Genomic DNA, 25046 nt, shown 5'->3' with positions numbered 1-25046 from the left:
AGCGTTTACTGTCAGCTGCCAGATTTAATGACAGTTTCATTAAATCTGCACAAGGACATTCAAGTAGATCAAAATTTTGTTTGAGTCTACAGTTGTTAATGTGTAAAAGCAACAAATATGAGAGTTAAACTATACCTGCTGTTCATAGCCAGGTCCAAACAAGAACACAGTACAGCTACTCAGAAATGGTTGATTGTTTGTTTTTTGTCTGCAGTGGTTTTCAGCTCGAAACCCTCCGATGGATAGGATTTCTGTCTAGGTTTTTTCTTGTTTTTGAATCATGAACGCTGACATTAAGCGAGACAGTGCTTTAAGTGTTGTTTCAGTTTCTTTTGTGATCTCTTAGATCAGTGTTGTTGTATTTATGTAGTTATGGTTGGCCAGCCACTCCTCGGTTCACCACTTTTCCATGTTTTCTCTATTTGTAGGTAATGACTCTTGCTCTTGTTGAATATCTTTAATCAGTTCATGATGTCTTGTTTTTTTAAAAATATTTTAGCCTACTTCATTTTGTCAAACTATGATTAATTTTGCTTGATTTATACACTGATAATTTGCTGGTTAACCCAGACTGAATTAACTTGAATTTATATCTTGATTTAACGTACTGACAACTCAAAGTGATTTAATACAGTAAATTACATTTATACACCAAACTCAAACTCAACCGTCTTGAAGGCGCCAACTATTCCTATTAACCCCAAAACTTTACTCCTTCTTTGGAATTTCTTTCTGATTCTCCGAACCAAAGGGAAGGCATTGACCACTCATAACTACAGCACATAAGCTCACTCCTAATGGATTCTGTCATTTATTATAAGGTAGTACATAAAGCACAACTGTTTATGAAAAAATGTTCAAGTGTAACTGGACAGTTCATCAATAAGAGTTGTCCTGATGCTGGCTTTCTGTTCTTAAAGGAGCAACAAACCTATATATAATGGTGTTTCAAGATGAAACTTTGCAATATTGGAAAGATTTCCTTGACAGTTGGGACATCTATCCTTGTAGGTTCAATGTCAAATAACAAGAGATCAAATTTATCTCTACAAAAAAACTTGGACTGGATGATAAAACATCAGACTAATGCTAAATCAGTTTTTTAGTCAGTACGCCCATAGTGTAATAAATAAATGTTAGTGTGTTCTGACTTCTCTGGAGGTGGATTGTCACGTATGAATATTCATGATCTTAGCACGTCTAAATGCAAGTAGGCCAGATTCAAAATTTTCCCCAGCCAACTGTCAGATGGGTGATAGCTTTCGCTTGCCTTTTCCTCAGTGCATGTTTTGAGTCCTGGGAGTGATACGCAGACACTAATTAATCTTGTTGAGTTACACTAATTAGAAAAGTAGTGGCACACATTTGAATATGGGACAGTTTGAGGAATGAAATGACTTAATGTTCCCATCAGAGACATTTTGCGAGGCAGACATCCCCCCGGTATATCTCCAAAAATGTTCACTAGATTTTAGTCTCTGCAGCTGTGATAACTTGCTATGATGGACATTGTCTGTTTTCAGACTAATGCCAAACCACTGCCTTTGGCTAGGACGCATTTCGTTTGACCCAGATATTCTTCAGTTTTGCACTACTAAAATTTTCATTTTGATGGTACACCTCTTTGGATTCAGCTACATAAATAATTCATTTCAGAATAATAGCCTCAGGTATAAGAGAACATTGCAGTATTTGGTAATCATTAATAAGTAATTTATTCCCATTCTCTCTGCTCCTTGTCTGAAAAAAACTTGGGATTTATGGCAAAGTACTTCATCTAATATCAAATAATTATTGAGCAAAAGTGTGATAAATTAGATTCATGTTATCTCATTTCTGCTGACATAGTTGATTTTAATGCATAAAAAATATGTGCAACAGTGTTCACAGACATTTCCTTAATTTTTAATCCTCATTACTGATATTATTTTTGTTAGGTTTCTGAAATACATCCGTGAGGTCGGTATGAGTTTTCAAGGACACGTCTGCGAAGACATCGAAGAAAATGGGAAAAACCTGGGGAGAGGAATTGAAATTTTAATGGAGAGCAGCGGCACCAACACAGCTGACGGCTATGTAACACCTCAGACAGCTTAAATATCACCGCTAATTAACACAGAGAGGTAGGCTGTCTCAGGCATGATGGATGCTCAGAGGGTGCAGATTGTTGCTTTCAACCAACCAGCGATTCCTTTATTAATCAAAGCGTGAGATGAAAAGGCTCTCCCACACCTCGGGGAGAGGAAGATAGCAGGAGCTATTGTTGGGAGGGTTTCAATCACTTGCAGTGAGCCCAGTAATGTGTTTGATCAGGGCACCGTCAAACATTTGTTGGGAGACGGAACGTTTTCTTGCTGTTTGGCGTTTGTTTCTGTAAACCTCTGAACCACCCGTACGTTAATGTGCCACGGCACAGGCTGCTTAGATTTACTGATTTGGAGGAAGTATTTTTTTTGTACACCTCTGACAGGAGGACGTAGAGGGCCACTTTATCAGTGTTTTGGGGGAGTCCTCCATGATGAAGGGAGCCACGCCGAGAACAAGGCGGCACTCCCACACATTCACCTTCCGACTGTGTGATCAGTCTGAGATGATTTCAAACCAAGATGATTTCAGCACTCTGTGCATGAAGATGGAGTGTTATCTCATCCTTTGAGATCTCCTCTCCATCTCCCTCACTTAGGTAGGGCCCATTGTTAAGTGCCAGGGGCCAGTGGGTCCTGTAAATCAGGCGGCGGCGGGAGGGGATGTCTCCCATGGGGGGGAGAGCGCACTTCCAGCAGCCTTCAGGCTGATCTCATCTTACCTTTCCTTATACTGTAATTAAAAAAGTCAATAGCAAAGAGGAAGGTGCTAAAGGGTATGATCTGCACTTCTTACCTTATGGCTAATATGCCAATACAGGACAGGACTTTTCACCTTCTTAGCAGAAGATTGTGAGTTTAACCAAAAGCATTTAGGGAGAAACATCCTCCTTTCTCTGCCTGGGTTCCCACTTAACTTAAGGGCAACCTATCAAATAACACTTTTCTTGATTTTAGTCAGTGTTGCTAACTCCAGTTACATTTCACTCCAAATAAGGATGCTGCCTACACTCAGGTCAGATCACTCTTTCAGTGACTGTTGTCCAGGTAACATTTGATATCTGTTTGCTATCATTTCCATGTCGATGCATATCAAATTTTCAAAATAATCAGAATTAATAAGCAATAAACATGTTCAAATTCTATATGCAAGTTAATAATAGCTATATTATTTCCCTGTGGCATTATGGCACACCACATCTTCAATTATTTGGATTCTAATGATCTAATAATTTTCTGAATTTAATTATGAACTTGTGTTAACTGTAAGCCCTAAAGAAAACGTAAAAAAAAAAACTATATCATTGCGTTTGAGATAGATTTATGTGATGAATCACATTTTACTTCTTGAATTTAACTACATAAATAAACTGGCGATGTTCCAATAAGTGTAAAAAAATATAGTTCGTTTTCCGAGCCAAGGGCAAAATACTTCCTGATTCCGCCTCTTCATCACTGGAATGAAAATAGGTCCTCATTTGGTCATGGCTGCCATCTACTGACGAAACTAATGTATTACTGATTTTGAAGAGAAGAAATCTGAGCTGATATCAAGCTTTTTTGAACATCAGTCTGGCTTTTCAGAAAACTTCATTTACAGTAAAATAAGAAATCTTTATTGACATAGAGTTAACATCTGCAAATATCTTTGTTGCAGAGTACATGATCAGCTTTTACTGTTAAAAAAAAGACAACAACAAAGCAAAAACCTTTACTGTGAGCCGAAACTGAACATATGTCTTTTTAAAAGCAAATGCTGAAAGCCTTTACTCAGGAAACAAACAAAAAAACTTTACCAAAAATAAAATCTATACAAGCTTATTTCACAAATACATGCAAATTATAAAACAAAGAGTGCTCTAATCATTGATTAACTGAAATTTTACAGATGGTTGGTTTTACTTTTAGGAAATAATGGGACTACAGATTATACCTTTGTAAAAACTGATTCACTTTTTGAGTTTAGGCCCAAGAAACACTATTCTCTACACCTAAGTGTGTGTGTATGTATGTGTGTGTGTGTGTGTGTGTGTATATATATATATATATATATATATATATATATATATATATATATATATATATATATATATATATATATATATATATAAACCTTCATAAGCTGTAGAAAGTCAGTGATTGGTCCTAAACTCAAATCTACACTGCTAATATCAACAGAGTTACCTGACTATTACAACATTTTGTCTAAATAACTGTTAAAACTCAGATGCTGCCCTAAAACTGAAACAACATCTTCGGTCCAGTGATTACAGTCCAGCCTGAAGGAGTTATTTGCCAAAAATGATCCATCTTCACTGAAGATGCTTAAAGTTAAAGGGACCATAAAAAGAAACGACGCTGTAATCAAGTAAAAATTCAGTCAGGCAGAGGTCATAATTTCAAATCCATGGATGAATTCATGCCTTAAATTGATCTGCACTAAGATCATAAGCAGGATCTAACTGAGAAAATAATCTATACTTAAATAATCCATATGACCAGCACCTGTTTGATTCTATTCTGAACACTAAAAAATGTCCATCTGGCTAAGCTAAGTACCTTTATTAAGGGTAAATGTCTGTTGAAGTCACATGAGCCTCTGGTTAACAAACAGGAACAAGAAGACAGCAGCGTCTTCTAACAGAGACAGTAAACACAATGGATTTACATTTATTTTATGGAAGCACTTAGGAGAAACTAAAAAGATTTAGCAAAAAAAAAAAAGTTCTAACATTTTCCATCCAGTTACTCATGACTGCTGCTAACCACAGGTGCCTAAACATCTGGTTCCCGTTAAAACTTGTGAGTCGCCTAATTGCTACAACGGTGCGACAGAAACCACTGTAAAAAACAAAGTCTGTTTTTAATGTTTGGCAATAGGCGCTCCAACTCGTCTAATAAAAAGATCAATTAGATGTTAGTGTTTTTCAGGTGAATTATTTTTACACAGCCGTGATTGTGCAGCTGTGTTCCAGATGGAGGATTAGAAAATTAAGAAGCTGGTTTAGGGTAGTAGCGAACATGTTATTGGTGGCAATATCAGTTGCAATTAATGCGTTTGTCGTTTTGCGGTTTTTGGAGGAGCCGATCAACATCAGGGGAGACGTGGGCTGGTTTTAGACTCTCCAGAGAAAATATACACCACAGAGGGCCTAGGTTGGTGGAAAGTTTCAAAGGTGTTTCTGTTCAAGTAAAAAATAAAACAAAACAAAATAAAATAAACACTCATGAACACAGAGTCGAAAGGTGCCTTCAGTCAGGCTTGGAAACCAAATGCAGTGAGACTATCCACAAGGGTGAATATTACATTGGGACACAAAGCACAAATTAATAAAACGTTGGAAGAATGTATGTTGAATTCCAATCATATGCAATAATAATATTGCACACACTGACACTACAACCGGGTATGCTTGTAATTAATGGTGCAGCTCTTGTTTAATTGGGTGAAAAAGTTAATTTCCAGTGTGCATTAAAATCTTGGATGTCCCTCTTTTAGCTAAATGAGTTGATTTAAGTAATTAGTTTTGATGAACACCTCAGAAATTTGCTGTGAGCTTTATTTTAACTGTAGTGCTTTTGTGATGGATATCTAAAGATTTTGCGCTAAAATATACTTAAATGCGGTGTGGTTTTGCATGTCTTTCTCAGTAACACGTTCCTGTGCAGTGGGATGAGCTGCAAGTCGGAAGGAGATTTAAAAGGTAGAGACTCAGAAATTGAGAGTACCTAGCGGTGTCTTTTTCATTTTACTTATTGCCATAACCTCATGTTCAAATCAGTCCTTTTGCTCATGTATGAGAACTCAACTACAATGAGGTGTTGAGAGCAAACTATAGTTTGGCTGTCTTTAGCTAAGGTTACTTTCAGAGTAAAACTCCCGTGAGTGATGTCGTGAAGCTGCAGGCAGGTGTTAGGAAGCTGAGGGTCAAACAGTCAGACGGTTGCTGGAGGGATGAAGGGGACTCCAGGAAGCCGTATGGGCAGATGCATCCTGGGAGTACTGGTTTTCCTCTTTGCTCATGCCAGCTGTACACAGCCGCCGGTGTCTTAGCAGCCTGTCAGTCCGTGAAAAGTTCTGCAGAAAGCCAAACAAAGTTGCTGGTTCAAGAAAATGCAGAAGCCAATGGGATCTGCAGGATTTGGACTCTAGAGCATGTTAAAGATCACTGTAATGGAAACTATTACAGACGCACCTGATGGCATCGATCACACTGGTACGGCTTCTCTCCACTGTGCACCCTCTTGTGTCTGTCCAGGTGGTACCGCTGAATGAACCGCATATCACATGCATCACAAGCATATGGCTTTTCCCCTAGAAACAATCAGAGGCGTGAGCAATTTGTCAGAATGCCCAAGAACGCCCTGTGTCTATTCAGGTTACACACATTCATTTATGTTGCAAGTTTCACATTTTATTTTCCTGAACTCTGCTTTCAGGTGCTCACCTGTATGTGTGAGAATATGTCGCTTCAGGTGGTAGCTGCTCCGGAAAGCCCCGTAGCAGTGATCGCAGATGAAGTTCTTCTGAACTCTTAAGGAACTGTCGTCGTCCATATCCATGTGCGGAATCAACACCTCCACTTTCTCTTTTACCTTGTGGGACGACTTTTTGTGTTTCTTCTTGGGCTGCAAATTCTGGTTCATCTGGACGTCCTTCCCATCGATAATCCTCGACGTATGATATTCCCCATCTTTCCGGATTAGCTTTTAAGACAGAAAAAGACATAACAGATATTGGATATAGTGGAAGAATACATTTGGGATAAAGGCAAGAATAAGGCTTGTACTGGCTGGATGCTAAAGTGGAGACAAATGATGGAAAAAAGTGCAGTAAAACAGTTCATGTTAACTCCAGAAATTAAATAATAATTTCATTTATCAAGGGAAAAATGTTTTTAACCAACATGGTCCTACATAAAATATACATGCTCCCTTTGTTTAGCCAGGAATTAACTTGTCACATTTTCTTGGTTCCACTTTACAAGCAGACACACCCAGGCCTTATTGCCATCTGACTTGTGCAATCAGGAAATCACTGAAATAGAACCTATCTGAGAACATGAAGTAAGCTAAAAGATTTTAAAAAGTAGCACATTATGCATGAACATGGATCTAGATGACGTTTTGGAGTGGCACTGTAAAAAGTCGAAACTTAAATGAGATGATGTGACATGACCTACAGGGTCAGGATGGTTTGGATAGCTTTTTTCTTTAATGTTTGAAATTAGCAGTTAAATAAAATTTGTTTTATGCTTAAATTAAACAAAGTACAATTTTTTTCTGATTAATCGAAAAATCTTCAGCGTGACAAAAAAAAAAAAAGAAGCAAACGCCAAAGAAGGCGGTTAATATTTTTTCACAGTATGTCTCAACATTATAGCATTCTTTTAACGATTTACATTTCCATTGCCTAATTTGTTTTGCACAGAATCAGAAGAAGCAGCAGCAAAAAGGTAGATATGCAAACTTCTAAACAGGGAGAGAGTGGTCTGTGTTTCTCTCACCAGCGGTGGAAGGCTCCCATCTGAAGCGTGGCCCATGTGACTGTGATGGCCTTGTCCGTGGTGAACTTGGTGCCCGTGATGGTTGAGGGTGTGCTGCGAGTGTGTCTGGTGGTCCTCAGCACTGGACCTGTGGCCATGACCTGAAGAGGACATCATCTTCTTCTGGCTTGGGATGTTGTTGGCTTGCATCAGGGCCATGCTGGACAACACCGCCTCACAGCCCAGCAACCCAGCCTGGCAACACAAACAGCAACACATCAGAGCGTTCCAATTTGAGTGGCGAGGTTGGAGGACTCCTCACGGAGACTTGGAAGCTGGAGGTGGGGGGGTTAGAATTAGGGAGTGACACAACAATGCAATCGTGATGGTGATTTTTGAAGATGAAGAGACTTCCACTGACCCATTTCATATGGTCTCGAACTGAATTGTTGGAATGGTGTGTCATCGCCGTGGTTTGAATGCGTGTGTGTTTGAGGGGATAGAGGGGGGGTGGGCTTCACTCAGGATGAGGGGGTGACAGGAGAGACCACAGTCCCCCCCAAATCATCAGGGGCCAAAGCCTGAAAATAAAGGCACATGGATGGATATGCAACCAAGTACTGAGATCAAACTTTACTGAGAGCTTCTTACTGGGTAAAGCAACCTTAAATGTTTGGTGCACATCTAAAGTTCACATAGATGAAACAAAACAGTAAGAAAATTAAATCCAAAGAAAAATTAAGAAAATAAAACACAAAATGAATCAGACTTGTTCTGTAACTTAGATGTGTAGCAAGCATGACAATGCAAAACATAAAATAAAAAATCTAATCAAAATCATTGTTTTATCTCTTTATCTGCTCTCAATATTACACTTTGATGGAATATGCTGAAAATGAATGAAATTCTAGCTAAACAGCTGGTTGTAGTTTAATTAAAAATGAAAAAGTTGAGATAGTGATCTCTGAAGCTTATTTTCTAATCCCATTTGTCAAGGTAACAAACTAGAACATTTCCTCAAACATTGAGGAACACAAACATACACAGAAGACCAGATAACATCCCAAGTAATTAAATGTCACCGTTTTTCCTGCAGTTTTATTTAAACACAGAGGATTAGAGTTACTTGGATGATGGAGAATCTTCACAAACACATAGGCACTTATATGCAGGCTCTTTTTATAAACTAAATCAGGAAGCAGAGTATGAAGCAGAGTGCAGCTTCATACTGTTAGAACAGTCAGACACCAGTTTATGGGAACTGGCAGGAGAGCCATCAGCATGAATGGTTAAATGATTATGGTGGTGTATTTTATAAAAACAAAACAAAAACAAAAAAACACACACACAAAAAAAAACTATTCTCAGAACGGGTAAAAACAACTGTTTTAAAACAAACATTTTCATGTGAAAACAGTTACAAACGACTAATACAAATTTAAAAAGTCATAAGGTTTATGATGTTTTTCAGGTGAATCAAGATGTCACAATGAACTTTGTGACATCTTATAGTCTCAAAGTCCATTGCGTTTTTATTCAAAACGCCAACATGAAGCAGCTCAAAATTTTGAAGAATAAATTATTTTTACGTGTGTGAATAATCTTTTGCTGTGAGCCTTTTGTGGCATCATAAATTCACCAGCTTTTCATACCTAGTAGAGACTGACTTCTCAACCAATCTGCAGCTGCTTAAAGGCTTATGTGTACTTTAGCAGGTTATTGCATACTGAATCTTGTAACCAGGTTGAAAAAAAAGAGAAAAACATTCAACCGAGCTTCGCTTATCGTTTATTGAATAATCATCTATGAATTCAGAGTGAAATTCTTGCTTCCGACAATTACATGTTTAAATGTCAAATTATTTGCCAAGAGATGCATGCAGTTTTCTCGTGTTATAAAATCACGATTCCTCGGCGAGCAAAGAATGAGACGGCGCATTAATAGAAAAAAATAAAATCGTTGATAACACAATCTGCATGAGTCTACTCGAACCACAGCAATATAGAACACACTGATCCTGCAGCTCTGCAACAATAAAGGTTTAGGAACAACTCTAGGGTAGCTACACTGGACCCCCACCCCCCGACACAGACAACAACAGCCAGGCAGCAGGCAGAGGCTGGCAGGGCGGGCTCAAAGCCTCCCTCATCGGCTACAGCAGCCAGAGACAGCCGAGCGAAACGTTACACGGAGCTTAGAGAGCAGCGAATGGAAACTGCTGCTCAGCAAGACACTTACCTTTCGATTTGTAAGGCTTTGGGGATTATTATTTGTTGTCGTGGTTCCAATTTTTTCTCAGTTTACAAACACTGACAGGAAATACTATCACCGGAAGTGCTCCCCGGAGAGAGCTGTGATTGGTCATATGGAGGAGCACGTGACCACTTAACCCGTCTTTGGTTTGGGATCGCAGAAAATTACGTGACCACGTATTCCTATAGTTATTCTTATAAAATTTCAATTACGGATGTTTATAAATGTGTTAAATTACATTTCACAGGATTTTTCCAGAAGTAAATTATAATAGACAAGCAATAAAAGCGAAGTAGGCAAACTAAAAATATACAAAATAAAGATAAATACAAATTGTGGGTAAAGGTGATATCTATTTATTTATTTATTTATTTATTGTGTACAGTAGTACAGTAAGCTTAGTAAGTGATGATTAAGGATGTTTAATGTTTTTCCACAATTTGTGATAATTATTTTTGTCACAAATCATTTCCCAGTCTTTCAATTTCATCAAGGAAGAAGTCCATGTCTTTTTGGGAAACCAGTGGTGACAATATGGTTATGCGGAAAAAGTTGACCCTGTCTCCAAGAGGTTGGTAGCCGACCATCATGGTGCCTTGTTTCATCATACGTTCCTTGATTACTGGAGCCACCTATAAACAAAACCCAAATGTCAAAGAGATAAATAAGATACATTGGGGAACTATAAAATAAGCTGAGAATATTTTTTACATTAATACTTACATAATACATTTGGAAAAACTATAATTTGACAGCTGAAACCCTGACACATTATTCTTCAACCACCCACTGAAACAGAAACGCACCTTAGCCAGCTTGTTCTGGTAGTCTGCATTTTTTTCCTTTCCTCTCAGACTTGGCGGGATGAACCAGAAGCACACATTCACAAACTGCGGCTGTCCACAGGAGTAAAGTTTCAATATATGGTAAAAACATTTTGTTGAAAAATAATATTTTGCTGGATTTAGATGTGAACTTACATCCCCCAAAAGTTGGAACCCCTCTCTTTTCTTCATTTGATCCACCACATACCTGCAAAATAAAAAACAAACAAAACAAAAAAAAAAAACAGTGAAAAACTTTTAAATTATTTTTTAATTCATTTTCTTGACTTACCACTAACTTATTTAAGCAAATGTAAGCAAGAAGAAACATTTGTTTTGGAATGTAATAATTATAGCCTGACATATTTTCTAAATCTTTGGAAGAGCTAAAACACTTAAACTGTGAACCTATTTAACTAAAATGAAGTATGCATGGCAGTGACTTAGCTATTTAAAGAATAAATACAGATGTACTAAATCTTGGTCCACCTATTTTTAGGTTGTACATGCCAGGGTTCAGGTTTTCAGATAGAGAGAGGTGGAACATGTTTAAACTGTTTAAACATTAGTTTGTTTTAGTTACATTTTTAACTATTTTAAGGCAGAGTGTATTCATGCATTATTAGCTTTAACAAAACAAAAAGGAAGGAACATAAATAAAACCAGATATACAGTAAGGCCCCCCACAAGCCCACCCACTCAGAAAAATGAAATGTTTCACAATGTTTTTTTTTTCTTACCTTGCATGGAGAAAAGCTTTGTCTACACGCTGTTCCAGCCCAGCTGAGCCGACTGCTTTCCACATCAGCCACAGCTTCAGACAGTCCACCTTGCGGCTGCACTGCACAGACTTATCCCCAATGTCCAGATTCACATCATAAAATTTGTCTTGCTGGAACAGATATGTTGCGTTTGCACAGTGGCACTTCTTCAGTAAGTCCTGCGGAAACAACATTTGTTTATGATAAAAAGAAAAAAAACAATGTTAAGTAAAATGTTTAGTATGAATATATCATGCAGAACAAAACCCAACTGTTGTATCTTTAAGCAGCAGGACAGAACATTGCAGGCCAGCGACCAGCATCTTGTGTGGATTCCAGGCTACTGAGTTTGCCCTGCAGGTACACAGGTGCCAACACATTAACAAACACTGTACACATAGCAAACCTGCTGACGACGTGACTGAAACCTCTGTTGCGCTGCAGATACGCAAATCAAAGTACCTACTTTAATTTAGAAAAGCAATACTTTTTAAAACTAAATTAATACCTGTGAACTCCTTTCATCAGATGACTGTGTTTCTTGGAAAACAGCACGCTTCCTCCCCAGGCAGCCTGAGACAAGCGATTAAACAACAACAAAACGTCCCCACGCCCCCCAAGATTTAAACAAATACAGCAAAATCAGAAGGCTTTGACATAAAGTATTATCTCACTGGAGGACTCACGTCAACATGCAGCCACAGCTTGTGTTTGTCACAAACATCGGCGATGAGATCCAGCGGATCAAAGGCCCCCTGTACCGTAGTGCCCGATGTGCAGCTCACAAGGAATGGTACTGCGCCCTAACAGAAGAAAACATTAACTCATTATATCTTGCAAAAGTATTATTACCTGGTGGACATTTTGACACTTTGACTTCAAACTTCAATTTATTTGATTAGGATTTTAGGGGACAGACCAACATTAAGTGTAACATCATGAAGTGGGAAGAAACAGTACAGATCCAGGGTTAAATGAAACTTTAGTGCCTTTAGGAGTTAGTCTAATTACATACTAGAAATTAGATTACAAGTAGTCCACATGTGTGTAATTCAATAAAATTCCAGCTGTTCTGTGAAGGCTTAAGGTATTTGTTAGATAACAATAGTGAACAAGAATTTGTGTTGGTTCATCAATAAACATCTCAATAAAATACAATGAAGGATGTGATTTCTAATATGTCATGAGGTGAAAAAGTTACAGGGTGGCAAATATTGCGCAACGTACATTATCTAAGACGGTCAAGGTTACAGTAGATTATACAGCAATCCTTTTATCTTACGTTTCTAAACATAAACTGAACTAGAGAACATTTACCTGAGATTTTGAAAGCTCTATTTTTTCATCCAGGTCTTCTGGGATCATGCGACCTCTAGTAAGTATAAACACATTAATGAGCAAAGCAAAGTCATAGGCTAACAATTTAATTTTAATTGCTGAGGTCTATAATGAATGTACCATAAAAGTGAGACGGAATTTATTCTTTTGAATAATCTCTCTGATTATCACAGGAAGTAGATGTAAAATGAGCTCCACTGACACCATGAACATACATATGTCTGGCATTTTTGAAAACAAATGAGTAAGAATGAAAGAACAATTACCCATCATCCACTTTTACCAAGATGACATTGTCCATCCCAAAACCCATAAATGCAGCCCCCTTTTTCACAGAGTAATGGCTCTAGAAAAAAAAATACACAGAAATATCATTAACTAGGTAAAATCAAGTTTAAGTTTCTGTTTATAATGCCTTTCTCAAAAATCAATAGTTCCATGGATTTTGCCGTGCCCTAACTGGTTTTAGGATAGAGAAGCTATATATATATATATATATATATATATATATATATATATATATATATATATATATATATAGAAAAACAAACTTTGTGCTTCCTAACTTTTAGCCCGCCTTATGCATTCTGAACATCACTTCATTCTCTCAGGTATGCAGTGCTGAAAAGCCCTTCGTACCTCAGGGGATGTAAAGACAGTGAGTTGCGGGAGACTCCGCAGGCCCTGGCTTTTGACCTCTGGGTAGAGTCTGTAGCGTGCAAGGTTCATGGCGTACATGTTGGAGGTGGAGCCTCCAGGGCAGAAAAGCCCGTCTCCTTCCGTCCAGCCCACCAGCGCTCGAAGCCCTCTGAGCACCTCAGCCTCCATCAGCACAAAGACTGGTGCCACTTCATACGTGAAGCTATAAATCACATACAAAGTGTCTGATCGCTTTTGTTTTTATTGTGAGAGTTTTTATTATTGAGAGTTTTCATATTAAAAAGGGTAGAATATGTACTGCATGCATTACCACACTTTTCAGATTTTTGATTATTAAAGAAAAATATTAAACTATGACAGTATGTACTACTATGTGCTGGTCTATGACGTAAAATTTAAAAAATTTGCACTGAAATTGGTTGTGCAATTTGACAAAATGTAAAATAAATCAGGATACATGTAAAGTTTTGCAAAATAGTGTAAAAAAAAAACAAACAAACAAAAAAAAAAACAAATGCACTTTTGATCAGCTATTTAAAGAAGATCAATCAGCTTAAACCGAAAGAATATTCTCAAGTATTTGAGGCTGGAAGGACTCATGTCATAACCCTAATCTTTAGTCCCTCCCACATAATCAAGTCAAGACTGACTTTGCCATCCCAAAAAGTTAACAGTACCACCCGTGGGAAATAAATGTTAGTGGAATAAAAAAATATCACATCTCCTATGGCTGTGACAAACTTTAGACTTAGCTGTATTCTTTGTCTCTTACAGATTAGTGTTGAGAGCCTCGGAGAGGAAACGTCCAGCCAAAGAGTGATAGTCAACGCCAGCAAACTGCTGATTGAAGAAACGTGGGTGACCTGAAAATATTATGAAACACTCCCATCAGAATCAAAAAAAAAAAAAAATATGATTAATACTTTTGATCACCTCTGCCAGGTCTTACTTGTCTTAATGCTGTACTTGGCGACATCTCTTACTCTCTGCAGGAGGTTTTCCTGCGGCTCTCCCTTCTCTCTCAGCTCCAGATCCAGCAGCCGGGCCAGCTCCTCCGGCTCCCTCCATTCACACACCTGCACCAGGCGTACACAGATTGTGGCTGTTAGTTCAGAAAACCAGTTGTAATCCGACAGTTTGTATTTCTGGCGCTTTAATCTTCACAGACCTTCTCCTTGACATCCGTGCCTTTGCAGAGCACTTCCTCCACAATAATTTTGAAGGCTTCGTGAAGGAAGAGTTGTCCGTCTGCGTGGTTGATCAGAGGATCGGTCAGGTCGCCAGTGGTTGGTTCCATTATCTATCGGTCTGCTGCTGTTAGAAGAGTTTACAAAGGAAGAATTATTGAAAGAGCTGCCAAACCTCTGCAACTGTTATGGATTGCACTAAGAGAAAGAGAGCAGAAACATTCAACAAACCAAAGGTGAGAACAATGTAGGAGGGACTCAACCTTTGACCCATAGCGAAAGTTAATTAATGATGTCTGAGAATAGTCCGGAGAGAGGGGCGAACAGCAGAGTGTAGTGACTTATTACATGTCTGTCACACAGATAAGTATATTTTAATTTATTTGTTTTAATTGATTCTCTTCAGTTCGCAACAAAATATGATCGAACTGTCAGATAACATTTCAGATTAGAAATTATGTTTTTTTTTTTCTTTTTTAACTTTGTTCATGTTCTGATTGAAAAGAAAGTCAATTGAATTCCACTTATGGATCTGGAATTAATGAAAGTTTAAGATTGAGAAATGCTGTGGCTGCTTATTGGCAGTCCCGGGAAAGATGTCTTCAAATAAATTAATTAATAATTATTGTGAGAACAATTATATATATATATTTTTTTTTTTTTTTTTTTTTTCAAAATTACTAGTACTTTGTTACATAACACACAATTGCAGCATATTTTCTTCTTTCTCTTTACAAAGCCATTTGAGGTCTTATTTTGAGCTTCCACCACAGCTTTTCTGTACTGGTAGAGTCCACATCAATGTGTAGTTTTCCTGATATTTCGATGAGCCATAAAATTTTGGAGGGAAAGAGGTCGGCCCATAACATCACAGATCCTCCACTGTGCTTACCACAGTGGGCATCGGGTGAATTTCTTTACTTATGCAGCTGGACTTTATTTGGCAGAAAAGCTCAATGTTTGCCTCTTCCTACCAAATCAGAGTTCCAGTCAAAATCTGTTACATTTAACTTCGGATAAAACAGACTTTCTTAAAGTCATCAGTCATAAACAGCCAGTAGGTACGTAGACAGTCGAAACTATAATGGTGTCAAATTTTATTTGTATAGCACATTTCAGCAGGAAGGCATTTCAAAGTACTTTACATCATAACAAACACAACAACACAAAGTCATGTAACATAGAATCAACAATCAGAACATTACATTAAGTCAAGTGCCATCATGATATTGGTAATTGCTAACGTTTCAAATACAGCTCTAACCAGCTGGGTTTTTAGTCGAGATTTAAAGGCACTCAGTGTTTCAGCTGTTTTACAGTTTTCGGGAAGTTTGTTCCAGATTTGTGGTGTAACATCATTATATTTTTGAGAATTTTTTTTTTTTTTATCTCACCGAATAATCTCTTGAAAATATATTTCAAGAGAATCTTTTAAAATATTTTCCTTGCTCGATAAATTTAACATAACTTGTGAAGAACGATCAGTGATTTTCTGAGCATAAGTGAATTACGGAGAGACTATAGATTTATTAAATCATGATTTTAAATCATGAAAAAAAAACAGAAACAAAAAGAAATGTAATACTAAAGTATTAAAAAGTATAAAATCTTTACATAAAAGTCTATTCTTTTGTTTTTTGTGGTAAGAAAGCTACTCATCCCTGGGAAAAAAAACCTACATTTTCTTTAAAAGTGCTCAGGCTCTCTGAGGGAAGACCTCAGTCAGTCTCCAGTAGACATTCGATGCTCTCAGGAGGAACTCCTAAGTCTTCCTGACTGAGGAGGGAGTGCAGGTTAGCGGCTGTGGCTTTTTCCTTCTTCTGATTCCTCCAGTAGATGAGCATGGCAAAGACTCGCTCCACGTAGGTTCTTTTCTCCTCTTCAATCTGCTCCAATTTCACATTCTTGATGCCCAGAGCCTGTATGCCGATTTGCCTCCAATTACTGCCAAGGCCCTGAGCCACAATCATCAGCTGCTTCTCTGTCACCCTGCCACAGCCTGTGAAACAATAACCAGCAGAGCAGCAGATGTCGCGAAAGATGGTTTGGCTTTTAGAGGGAAAACATTTCACTGGAAGAGGGACTCACCTTTGCGGAGGGCCTTTTTAGCTGGCGTGGGACCTTGTAATTCGGATTCTTCAACTTGTAAATGAAAAGATATGCTCATATTTGGCATCTTACAAACATTTACTGATAAGACTCTTGAAAAGGCAGGGGCTTTTTCTTTGTACCTGATAACGGTGTTTTCACACGCAGATCTTTAACAAAATCGAGCTTGGGAAATGTCTCCTGGATCTCTTTTTCCTTCAGCAGGTCCAACATTCCTTGTGCTGCTTCGGGCCCTCTCCAGATGACATGATCCAAAAGCTCTTGCACCTTTTCACTAGGAACTCGACACGACTGAATCTTCTCATAGCCCTGATCTGACACCAGATAGCGGGAATGTGCATGCTGCACAACAAAATCCGCGTCCGCTCTGAGAATCTCTATCAACGTCGCCTTCTGGCCTTTAAGCAGATGAACTACATCTGCAGCGTCTTCAGCCATGGCTGATCGATCCAGTGGGTAAATAATGGAAGGCATGCAACGAGATAAGATTATTAACAAAACAAATGTCAGTTTTACAGTTTACACCTGCATAAACACCTGGGGTTTACGCAGGTGTAGTGAAAATGTTTAAAAATGTTTAGGGGATTGGAAATACTGACTAAAACTTGACTCAGGATAGATTTGTGGAGCAAATGCTGCAAAATGAGATCCAAACTGGCAAAGTTACTGTTTGTTTGTTTAACTAGAAACTATAAAAGCTTCAAGAGTTTGTAAAAACTGAGCTATAAGATTACTTATGAGTTTATCCCACATGTACAACCTTGAACAACACCAAATGTACTAAACATGCAATCTCTCCAACAGAACACCGCGTTTTGTGTTGAACAGCTGATGCATTTGCAGCACCGATTAGCTTTTGATTAGATGATGGATTAAAGTTTAGTTTGTGATTTGTAAAACCTTTAATTTGTGAAAACCCAAATAAATATGTCATCACTCAAATCTTGATTGATTTTTCTACACATGCTGTGTAGATTTTACAGCCCACTTTAATTACTGCATTGCACTATTTTCCAATGTAATGAGACCTGAAAAGATCTTTACCTTTTTCTTGATGCTCACTTCTGGATCAACACTTCCTCAGTACCAAAAATTAATTGATTATTTTTAATTAAAACTTTTTTTTTTTTTAATCCTTGATGAAGAAGTTCAACGAATGGTTTTGTCTCTGTCTGCTGTCGAGTAAAAAGATGCCAGATGTTTTTTTGGTCCTACTTACTACATTAAAATAAAAAATAAATAAATAAAAAGAAGAACCTCACACAAATAATACAAAGGAAACTACTGTGTTGTAACTAGGGCTGTTGTAAACGAATATTTTAGTAATCGAGTAATCTATCGATTATTCTTACGATTAATCGAGTAATCGGATAAAAAAATTATAAAATGAAATATTGGTAAATCTGGCATAATACTGGTGTTACTATCAGATATCAATATCAGTCCAATTTTTCATATTTGAGCATCCCTAACAGTTGCTTTTTTGTAGTTTAGAAAACTAACCTGTAACAATAATAGCTCACTTTCTAAGTTAACCAGAAGAAAAGTTATAGAAAAATCTGAAATTATATTGAATTTAATAACAAAGAGGCAGGCTCACAAATATGCTTATAAAAATGTCTACAATCCAGCTTTTAGTTTATGTATTCATCTTCAGTGAGTTTAATAGATTAATTAAACTCACCTTGCCACCTAACCTGTCACGCTTTGGGTTTGAAAATACGGGAAATGCCGCCTGGAGTGGGAGGAGAGGGCGAATGAACGAACGTAAGATGGGTGGAGGGGAGGAAATAGACCAGCGGACTGACGAACCGTTAGACCGGGGGACGAACACGGGGGAAGCAATACGGGATATTTACGACACCTTCACTGGTCACACTCAGAAACTCATCTACCAGCCATGTACGATGCGCTCCGCCACCCGTTTCTTCAGACCGGGATATGAAATTTATTGTGCGGTTCGTCGGTAAAGCTACATTTACACGGTAAGCATCAGCTACTCAGCCGCCCGCCCTGCTCAGGCTATCCGCTCACCTCAGCGCTCTTCCCGCCGTTCGCTTTCAACCAGCAGCCCCGGAGGAGAAATGCTGCCGTACTCCAGGCATTCCCCCAGTCATTTTAAGGTCGGGCATTATCATCAATCAATAAAATCCCCACGGGCCAATCTTGAAAATTGGACTTTATGCCGCTGAGACTTAGCTTTTGTCAACAACTCAGAGGCGGAAGTGAGAGCTTCGCGCAACGCAAATGAAGTCCCGGCCGGAACACGGTGCGCTAACTAATAAAACATAAATTAACGAAGCTTCGAGGCAGGTAAATTTTCCTCGAGGAATTTTAGTAATCGAGGTACTCGAATCATTCGAGGAATCGTTTCAGCCCTAGTTGTAACAACATTTTTAATTGAAGATTTATATCTGAAAAAAATCATTTTAAAAAATCCAAAGAGTGTAAATTATTAGCTTACCGCAGGGCCAAATCTGTACCATTCTTGAGTTGCAGCCAAGGGGCCACACAAATTTATCCCAAAGGCCACAAAAGGCCCACTAACCGCACTTTGTACAACCCTAGTGTAGAATAACTCTATCCAGGTCTGAACTACACAGGTGATAATAGTTTTCAAGCTGTTTTTTTGTTGTAATATAATAAATTCAACAGCAGTTTCACATATTGCTAACTGTGTTTTATAGAATCTGTCAATGTGAAATATTACAATCCAAGTTTGAATGGAATACCCCCCGAAATGTGGTCAAAAGCAAAGGAGCAACAAAACAGCTTTAAACCCCCCCGGTTGGTGAGTTTTCACAAATGTAATAAACGAATCACAAACCACAAACTGTTTAATATATTCTTCATTGACTTAACACGTCAGAACGTTACAAGGGTTTTAAACAAAGTCAAAGGTAATAGCGGAGTGGCCACTTCTCTCATGCACAGAATCTGAAACAGAAAGTGAAAGCTTCGGGCTTTAGGAATGTTTTATATGCATAACATGCGCTGAGCCATTTGTCTCTCCAACAGGGATCATGACAATAAGCAACAAACAACGCTTATCTAAACATCTTCCTATTATTTACCTCAACAACAGCTTCTGCCAAAGTGGAGGGATATTAGGACCTAACTTTTCGCTCTCTTTTTCCCCCTTCTTCGTCTTCTTCTTTGATCTCACAGGCGGTTGGCAAACAGCTGAAAGTGAACATTACCGCCACCTTCTGAATTAGAATGTGAACCAGCATGGAAATCTTTTATTCTACTGAAAAGTTATGTTTTTTTTGTTTGTTTGTTTTTTAAAGTACTTATAAAACACCGTACTTCAAATATGGTCGAAAAAAAAAGTTTGCTCATGAAACTTTGAAAAATATCTTTCTCTGTGATATCTTATACATCCTCTAAGTGGACGTCTCCTGTGATTGACCACACTCGGAGTTCTGTAAATTGGCTTACAGTTCTGTCCAAACCACAATTCTAATTTGTAGCCTCCTCTTTTTTCTCCTTGAAAAAAAAATATGTTTTTTGACTCAATATCACTATACTCTTTGTCTCCGTCAAACAGACTGATAGTTTTGCAGGTGTTTGCTGCCACCTGGTGGGAAAAATTACCCATTGCAGGTACCCTGCATGGAAGTGCTCTCTTGAACTCTTTTGGACCACAAACACAACATCCACATAAAAAACAAATATAAAAAAATAAATATCGTTAAATGAAGAATGATGAGTAAAATGTGGTCAAAAACAACAAAGTTAAATTTATGTGTACATTAAAAATAAGTAATAGAATTCACGCTAAAACTTAAAATAGCTGCTAGCACATTGAGTCAGTTCTGGATGTGCTGACTTGTACAATTTACAGCATTTTTTTTTAAGGAAATGCTAAGTGACTGCTGGATATAAAAGTAAACAGAAATGTTAGGTTTTTAGTTGAGGTATTTTCTCTTTAGTGATTTTTAATACCTTTTTTTTAACAAATCCAGCTATCCATGTGCCTATGACTTGTTTGAATGCTTGAATGTCATTTTGCCTGCAAACAAATACAAATTTTTATATATATTTTGTCACATCACAGCCTCAAACTTTTGTGCATTTTATTAGATTTTTTTTCATTGCTGACCAACACAAAGTAGTGGATAATTATAAATCAAGTATAAATCACTTTATTCTTAAGCTTTAAAAAAAAATCTGAGAAGCAAACTCACATCTGGGCATGAATTATTCTCAGGTAATACAGCCCCTCTGTGAGAGACCCAACTGAAAATACTCAGCACCCTGTGCACCCCTTCCCCACCTTCCAGCAGGACCTCTATCCTAAACATGCTACCAGAGCTACAATATACTTATTTATGTCAAAGCATGTTCAAGTTAAAATGGCCTAGTTAAACTCCAGATTCAATTAGAAAATTGTGGTAAGGCTTGGGAATTAGTATTCACAGACACTCTCCATCTAAGATGCCTGAGCTTTAGCTGTTTTGTGAAGACAAATGGACAAAAGTTAATAATGTTCATAGCTGGTAGAGAGAGACATGCCACAAATGACTTGCAGCCATAAATGCAAAGAAATGTGGCTGTATAAAGTAAAGCTACAAGCAGCGTAAATTAAAAGGTAAGCCACTCTTCAGAATTTTGTTTGTTAATAAATTAAAAACAAAACAAAACTGAACAGCATGTCATTTTCATTCCTGATTATAATTATATGTTACTTTGTCTTGGTCTGTTTCATCAAATCCCGATAAAATACACTGAGATTTTTTGCTAAGATGCAAGGAAATGTATCTTAGCATTTCTTTGTATGACAACTTCTGCAAGGTACAGTAACACTAGAACTATATTTATTTATTAGTCATAATAAATAAATTATTTATTTATTTATTAAATAAATAAAGAGACCCGATGGCAACAACTGCATGTCTATTTATTTGTTGCAAATAAGCAGACACTCTTATTAGAGGATCTAACACTCCCTGCTGCTCTCATCGTCGTCGATAAACTGTGAACCAAATTTGGCCTCGGTTGACACAACAAGAAGCCGAAGCATTTGTATCGACACGGAGCAGAGCGTTATGGCTCGTTCTGTGGAAATAGGATTCAGCAGCCGTGAATAAATACTAGATTTGTACTGAATGAAAACAAGAGACTCCCTGCGTAAACACTAAATAGAAACTGTGTGCGCTTTTATCTCTGTGCATGAAAGACACAGGACCCATGCAGCAGCACCATCAAAGTTTAAGGCCTCTGACTCCAACTGGACAACCAGGCTTCACATACCGACGTTCACATGTGTGCTTAGCCTATTTACCAATCTTCTGCTGCGGGAAATGACAAATCAATATCTTATTCCAGGGCAGGTATTTGCTTTGTGTGAGAGGAGAAGGCCTCCAGAGTCCTTTTCATCCAGACACAGTATAAACACGTTGAGTCACTCTGTGTGTGTGTGTGTGTGTGCGTGCGTGTGTGTGTGTGTGTGTGTGTGTGTGTGTGTGTGTGTGTGTGTGTGTGTGTGTGTGTGTGTGTGTGTGTGTGTGTATTAGCTGTCTGACTAAATCCAGTTTTCTCTATGACTACAGTGGGTGGAAAGAGCAGAGCGAATAATCATTTGTTCTTCTTATTTATTTATTTTTTTCACCACCCATGTGAGAGAGTGCTGCATAATAAGAGACAAATGCACAATTTAACTACCTATATGCACTTCTAACGGCCTCATTGTGAGATAAAGTGGAGTTTCTTTCCAGTCACACTCTTAAGAAGACGCGCAATTGGAGCTAAAATGCGTTATTCTACTGATCTAAGAGGATGCGCAGACATTCGGGGCGCTTTCATGCCACACGCCTCATGCCTCTGAAGTCAGTTTGCATCATATTACTGCAACACGAGAAAAGCAAAGACTGTATAGGATATGACAATGAACTTAGTTTGCCGCTGATCAAGCACAATCCCACTCCTACTACTTTGCTTTTCAGGCCCCATCACACTCTCTTTCTAGTGGCAAACTCCACTCATATGTGTGTGGATGGTATAATAGCTCACGCTCTCGACAGCCCTGATGGAGAGTGATGTGGTTTCTGTATGAGCTGCTCCAACTCCTCACCACGGACCTCTGCACCTGGAAAATTGGGATTCTTTTATTTCAGATTATGAGATGTGCATGGGAGTGTGTGTGTGTGTGTGTGTGTATGCGTGTGTGTGGGATCATTAATACGTGCATACATACAATCCAAGAGTGTGCCAGCGCAGCAGCTTATCCTATTCTTGCCATAACAGAAAAATTTGATTTGCATGTGAAGTCACTGACGAGGGAAATCACTTTCTCTCTCGTGCTGAGAACCACAAGACGTTGCATCTTTTTATGGCACAAGCATGTGTGTGGAGTCTGGAAGAACACAAAAAGGGACCTTTATGTGGAGGCAAAGACACACACCAGCTAAAAGCTAAATTTAAATACAATTTTCAGAAAGTGCTTTACTTCATAAGAAGCTCTAGAGAACCCTCGCCATCCGCAATCCTTGCAAAGTTTTCACATTTTATCAAAATCGATGTGTCATATTTGGATTTCATGTGACAAACCGACACGAGCTAACAGATAACTGTAATGTTTAGGGAAATTAAAAGATTATTTTAAAAAAAAGAAAATGGTCAAATGTATTTTTATTCAGCTTCTTTTTCTTTTATACCACCATATGAAAAGCAATCCAACAAATTGCCTCACCAGACAAGTTGGGGATAAGTTATTGGAGAAGTTCAAAGAATAGTTAATGTATAAAACTATATCTCAAACTTTAAGAATTTCACATAGATCCTTAAAACCTAAAGGTCCAGTCAACAATATGAAAATTAATTAATCAGAGAAGTAGCCAAGAGATCTTTGACAAATTTGGAACAGAGCAGAGACCCACAGCTGAGGGGGGAGAAGCCGTGGACAGAGCAAATGTTCATTATACACTCCACAAATCTGTGCTAATAAAAAGATGACATAATATCCTTTTCCATAGGAAAATAATCCTAAACATAAAATTAGATCTACAGTTGAATAGTTTTAGACTAAAGCATATATATTATTTTAAATTGATATGCACAGATTTTCTCCATGTAATCTGACTGAACTTCAACTACTTCTTCAAATAAAGGATGGGCAACAAATTCAGTTTGTCGACAGCTCAAAAGATAAATAAGCACAACATTTTTAATACTTTGAAAAATTGAAAAAATATATATATGTATCCCTTACGTGATGTCTAATGCATATAATACTTCAAAATTACTTTTAGATACTTTTGCACGATACTGTAACCATGCATTTGTGGAGATCCTACAGCAAAGCTTCCCTCACCACTTGTGTGACCTTATCTACTGAAAGATCTTTGTGTGTACGTTTAGACTCCTTGTGCAGTTCTAAGATCAATTCCCCCATGCCCAGCTTCTAAAACACACGCTTTGTGTTGCACAGGAAGCCCACATAGACATAACCACCCCCCTCTGTCAGGGTGACTACAGCTGCAGCGAGGGGACGACCATGTGTCTGAGTGACTCTGACATGTCTGTTTGTTTAACATGCATTATATATGAAAGGCCAGAGTGAGTGGAGAAAAGATCACAGCAGCAGGTCAGCAGGTGGGAGGAGGAAAGTGAGCCCACTAAACAGAGTAACTCTGAGAAAAGAGTGAGACGGGGGGCGGGGGGGAACAGAAGCAAAGAAAATATGTTATTTATAACAGAATGAAAGCTATAGATGGAGAGTTTCAGTTTCCTACACGTGGAGGCTACCTTTAATATTGTAAACTTGAATTACTCTAAACTCCACACTTCAGAGGAGAAGGTTCTGATATCATGTCATATAAAATCTCCCATGTTAAATTATATATGGAGGGACTGTTCTTTATGGGAGGAGGACCATTTGCTAAACAACTTATAGATCGAGCCCAAAACGTGACTGATGTGTCCATTAATGCTGATAGAAGTGTAAATAATTGATACGTGTGAGTGAACGTGCTTTCCGCCCTCACTTTGAGAAAAATGTGAAACAGAAGAAGCATTTTCCCTCCCTTTAATGTAATGAATGGAAAATACAGTGTGTGTGTGTGTGTGTGTGCCTGGCAGAGGAGACTGCATTAAAGTCACGAAGCAGCTGCTGGTGGAATTGGGTGAGTGCAGGAAGAAGAAATATGCTACAGACACACGCACAAAATGCTACATATGTAGCATTTTGTGTGTGTGTGTGTGTGTGTGTGTTTGTATGTATGATTTGAATGTGATGCTGAAAAAACAGGGAGTGCTTGTTGGAGTTGAAGGTCGGAGAAGAGATGAAAAGACAACGAAGGCAGAGTTCAGGAGTTCAGTGTAGCAAAGTGAGTCACTTTGC

General features: G+C 38.1%; 3 protein-coding genes across 4 annotated transcripts; all 3 read right to left on the bottom strand.

Moving 5' to 3' along the window:
- Positions 1-3677: 3677 nt before the first annotated feature.
- znf740b (zinc finger protein 740b) lies at positions 3678-9925 on the bottom strand. Its single transcript, XM_014982698.2, has 6 exons — positions 9809-9925; positions 7992-8151; positions 7592-7825; positions 6533-6791; positions 6281-6399; positions 3678-6162 (listed from the first exon to the last, which is right to left on the bottom strand). The coding sequence occupies exons 2-6, from the start codon at positions 8034-8036 to the stop codon at positions 6013-6015; spliced, it is 807 nt and encodes a 268-aa protein (XP_014838184.1). The 5' UTR covers positions 8037-8151; positions 9809-9925; the 3' UTR covers positions 3678-6012.
- A 238-nt stretch (positions 9926-10163) lies between these two features.
- Positions 10164-19858, bottom strand: csad (cysteine sulfinic acid decarboxylase). 2 transcript variants are annotated; one of them, XM_014982695.2, is made up of 14 exons: positions 19777-19858; positions 14575-14720; positions 14356-14482; positions 14179-14269; positions 13386-13608; positions 13013-13092; positions 12726-12780; positions 12095-12211; positions 11917-11981; positions 11681-11762; positions 11388-11587; positions 10804-10855; positions 10630-10719; positions 10164-10455 (listed from the first exon to the last, which is right to left on the bottom strand). In XM_014982695.2, exons 2-14 carry the CDS (start codon positions 14701-14703, stop codon positions 10282-10284), a joined length of 1485 nt encoding a protein of 494 aa, XP_014838181.2. In that variant the 5' UTR covers positions 14704-14720; positions 19777-19858; the 3' UTR covers positions 10164-10281. The 2 variants fall into 2 exon arrangements, with proteins under 2 accessions (XP_014838181.2, XP_087863480.1); XM_088007354.1 differs by having other exon boundaries at positions 10630-10855.
- Positions 15674-19868, bottom strand: LOC106915234 (uncharacterized). The gene is made up of 4 exons (XM_014982700.2): positions 19777-19868; positions 16825-17142; positions 16682-16735; positions 15674-16592 (listed from the first exon to the last, which is right to left on the bottom strand). Exons 2-4 carry the CDS (start codon positions 17138-17140, stop codon positions 16312-16314), a joined length of 651 nt encoding a protein of 216 aa, XP_014838186.2. The 5' UTR covers positions 17141-17142; positions 19777-19868; the 3' UTR covers positions 15674-16311.
- Positions 19869-25046: the final 5178 nt, after the last annotated feature.

The sequence above is a fragment of the Poecilia mexicana genome, unplaced genomic scaffold (genome assembly GCF_051168715.1).
Source record: "Poecilia mexicana isolate PSO_F unplaced genomic scaffold, ASM5116871v1 scaffold_7, whole genome shotgun sequence".
Lineage (NCBI taxonomy): Eukaryota > Metazoa > Chordata > Actinopteri > Cyprinodontiformes > Poeciliidae > Poecilia > Poecilia mexicana.
The sequence above is the reverse complement of the archived record's forward strand: the minus strand, read 5'-3'. Positions and strand labels throughout refer to the sequence as shown.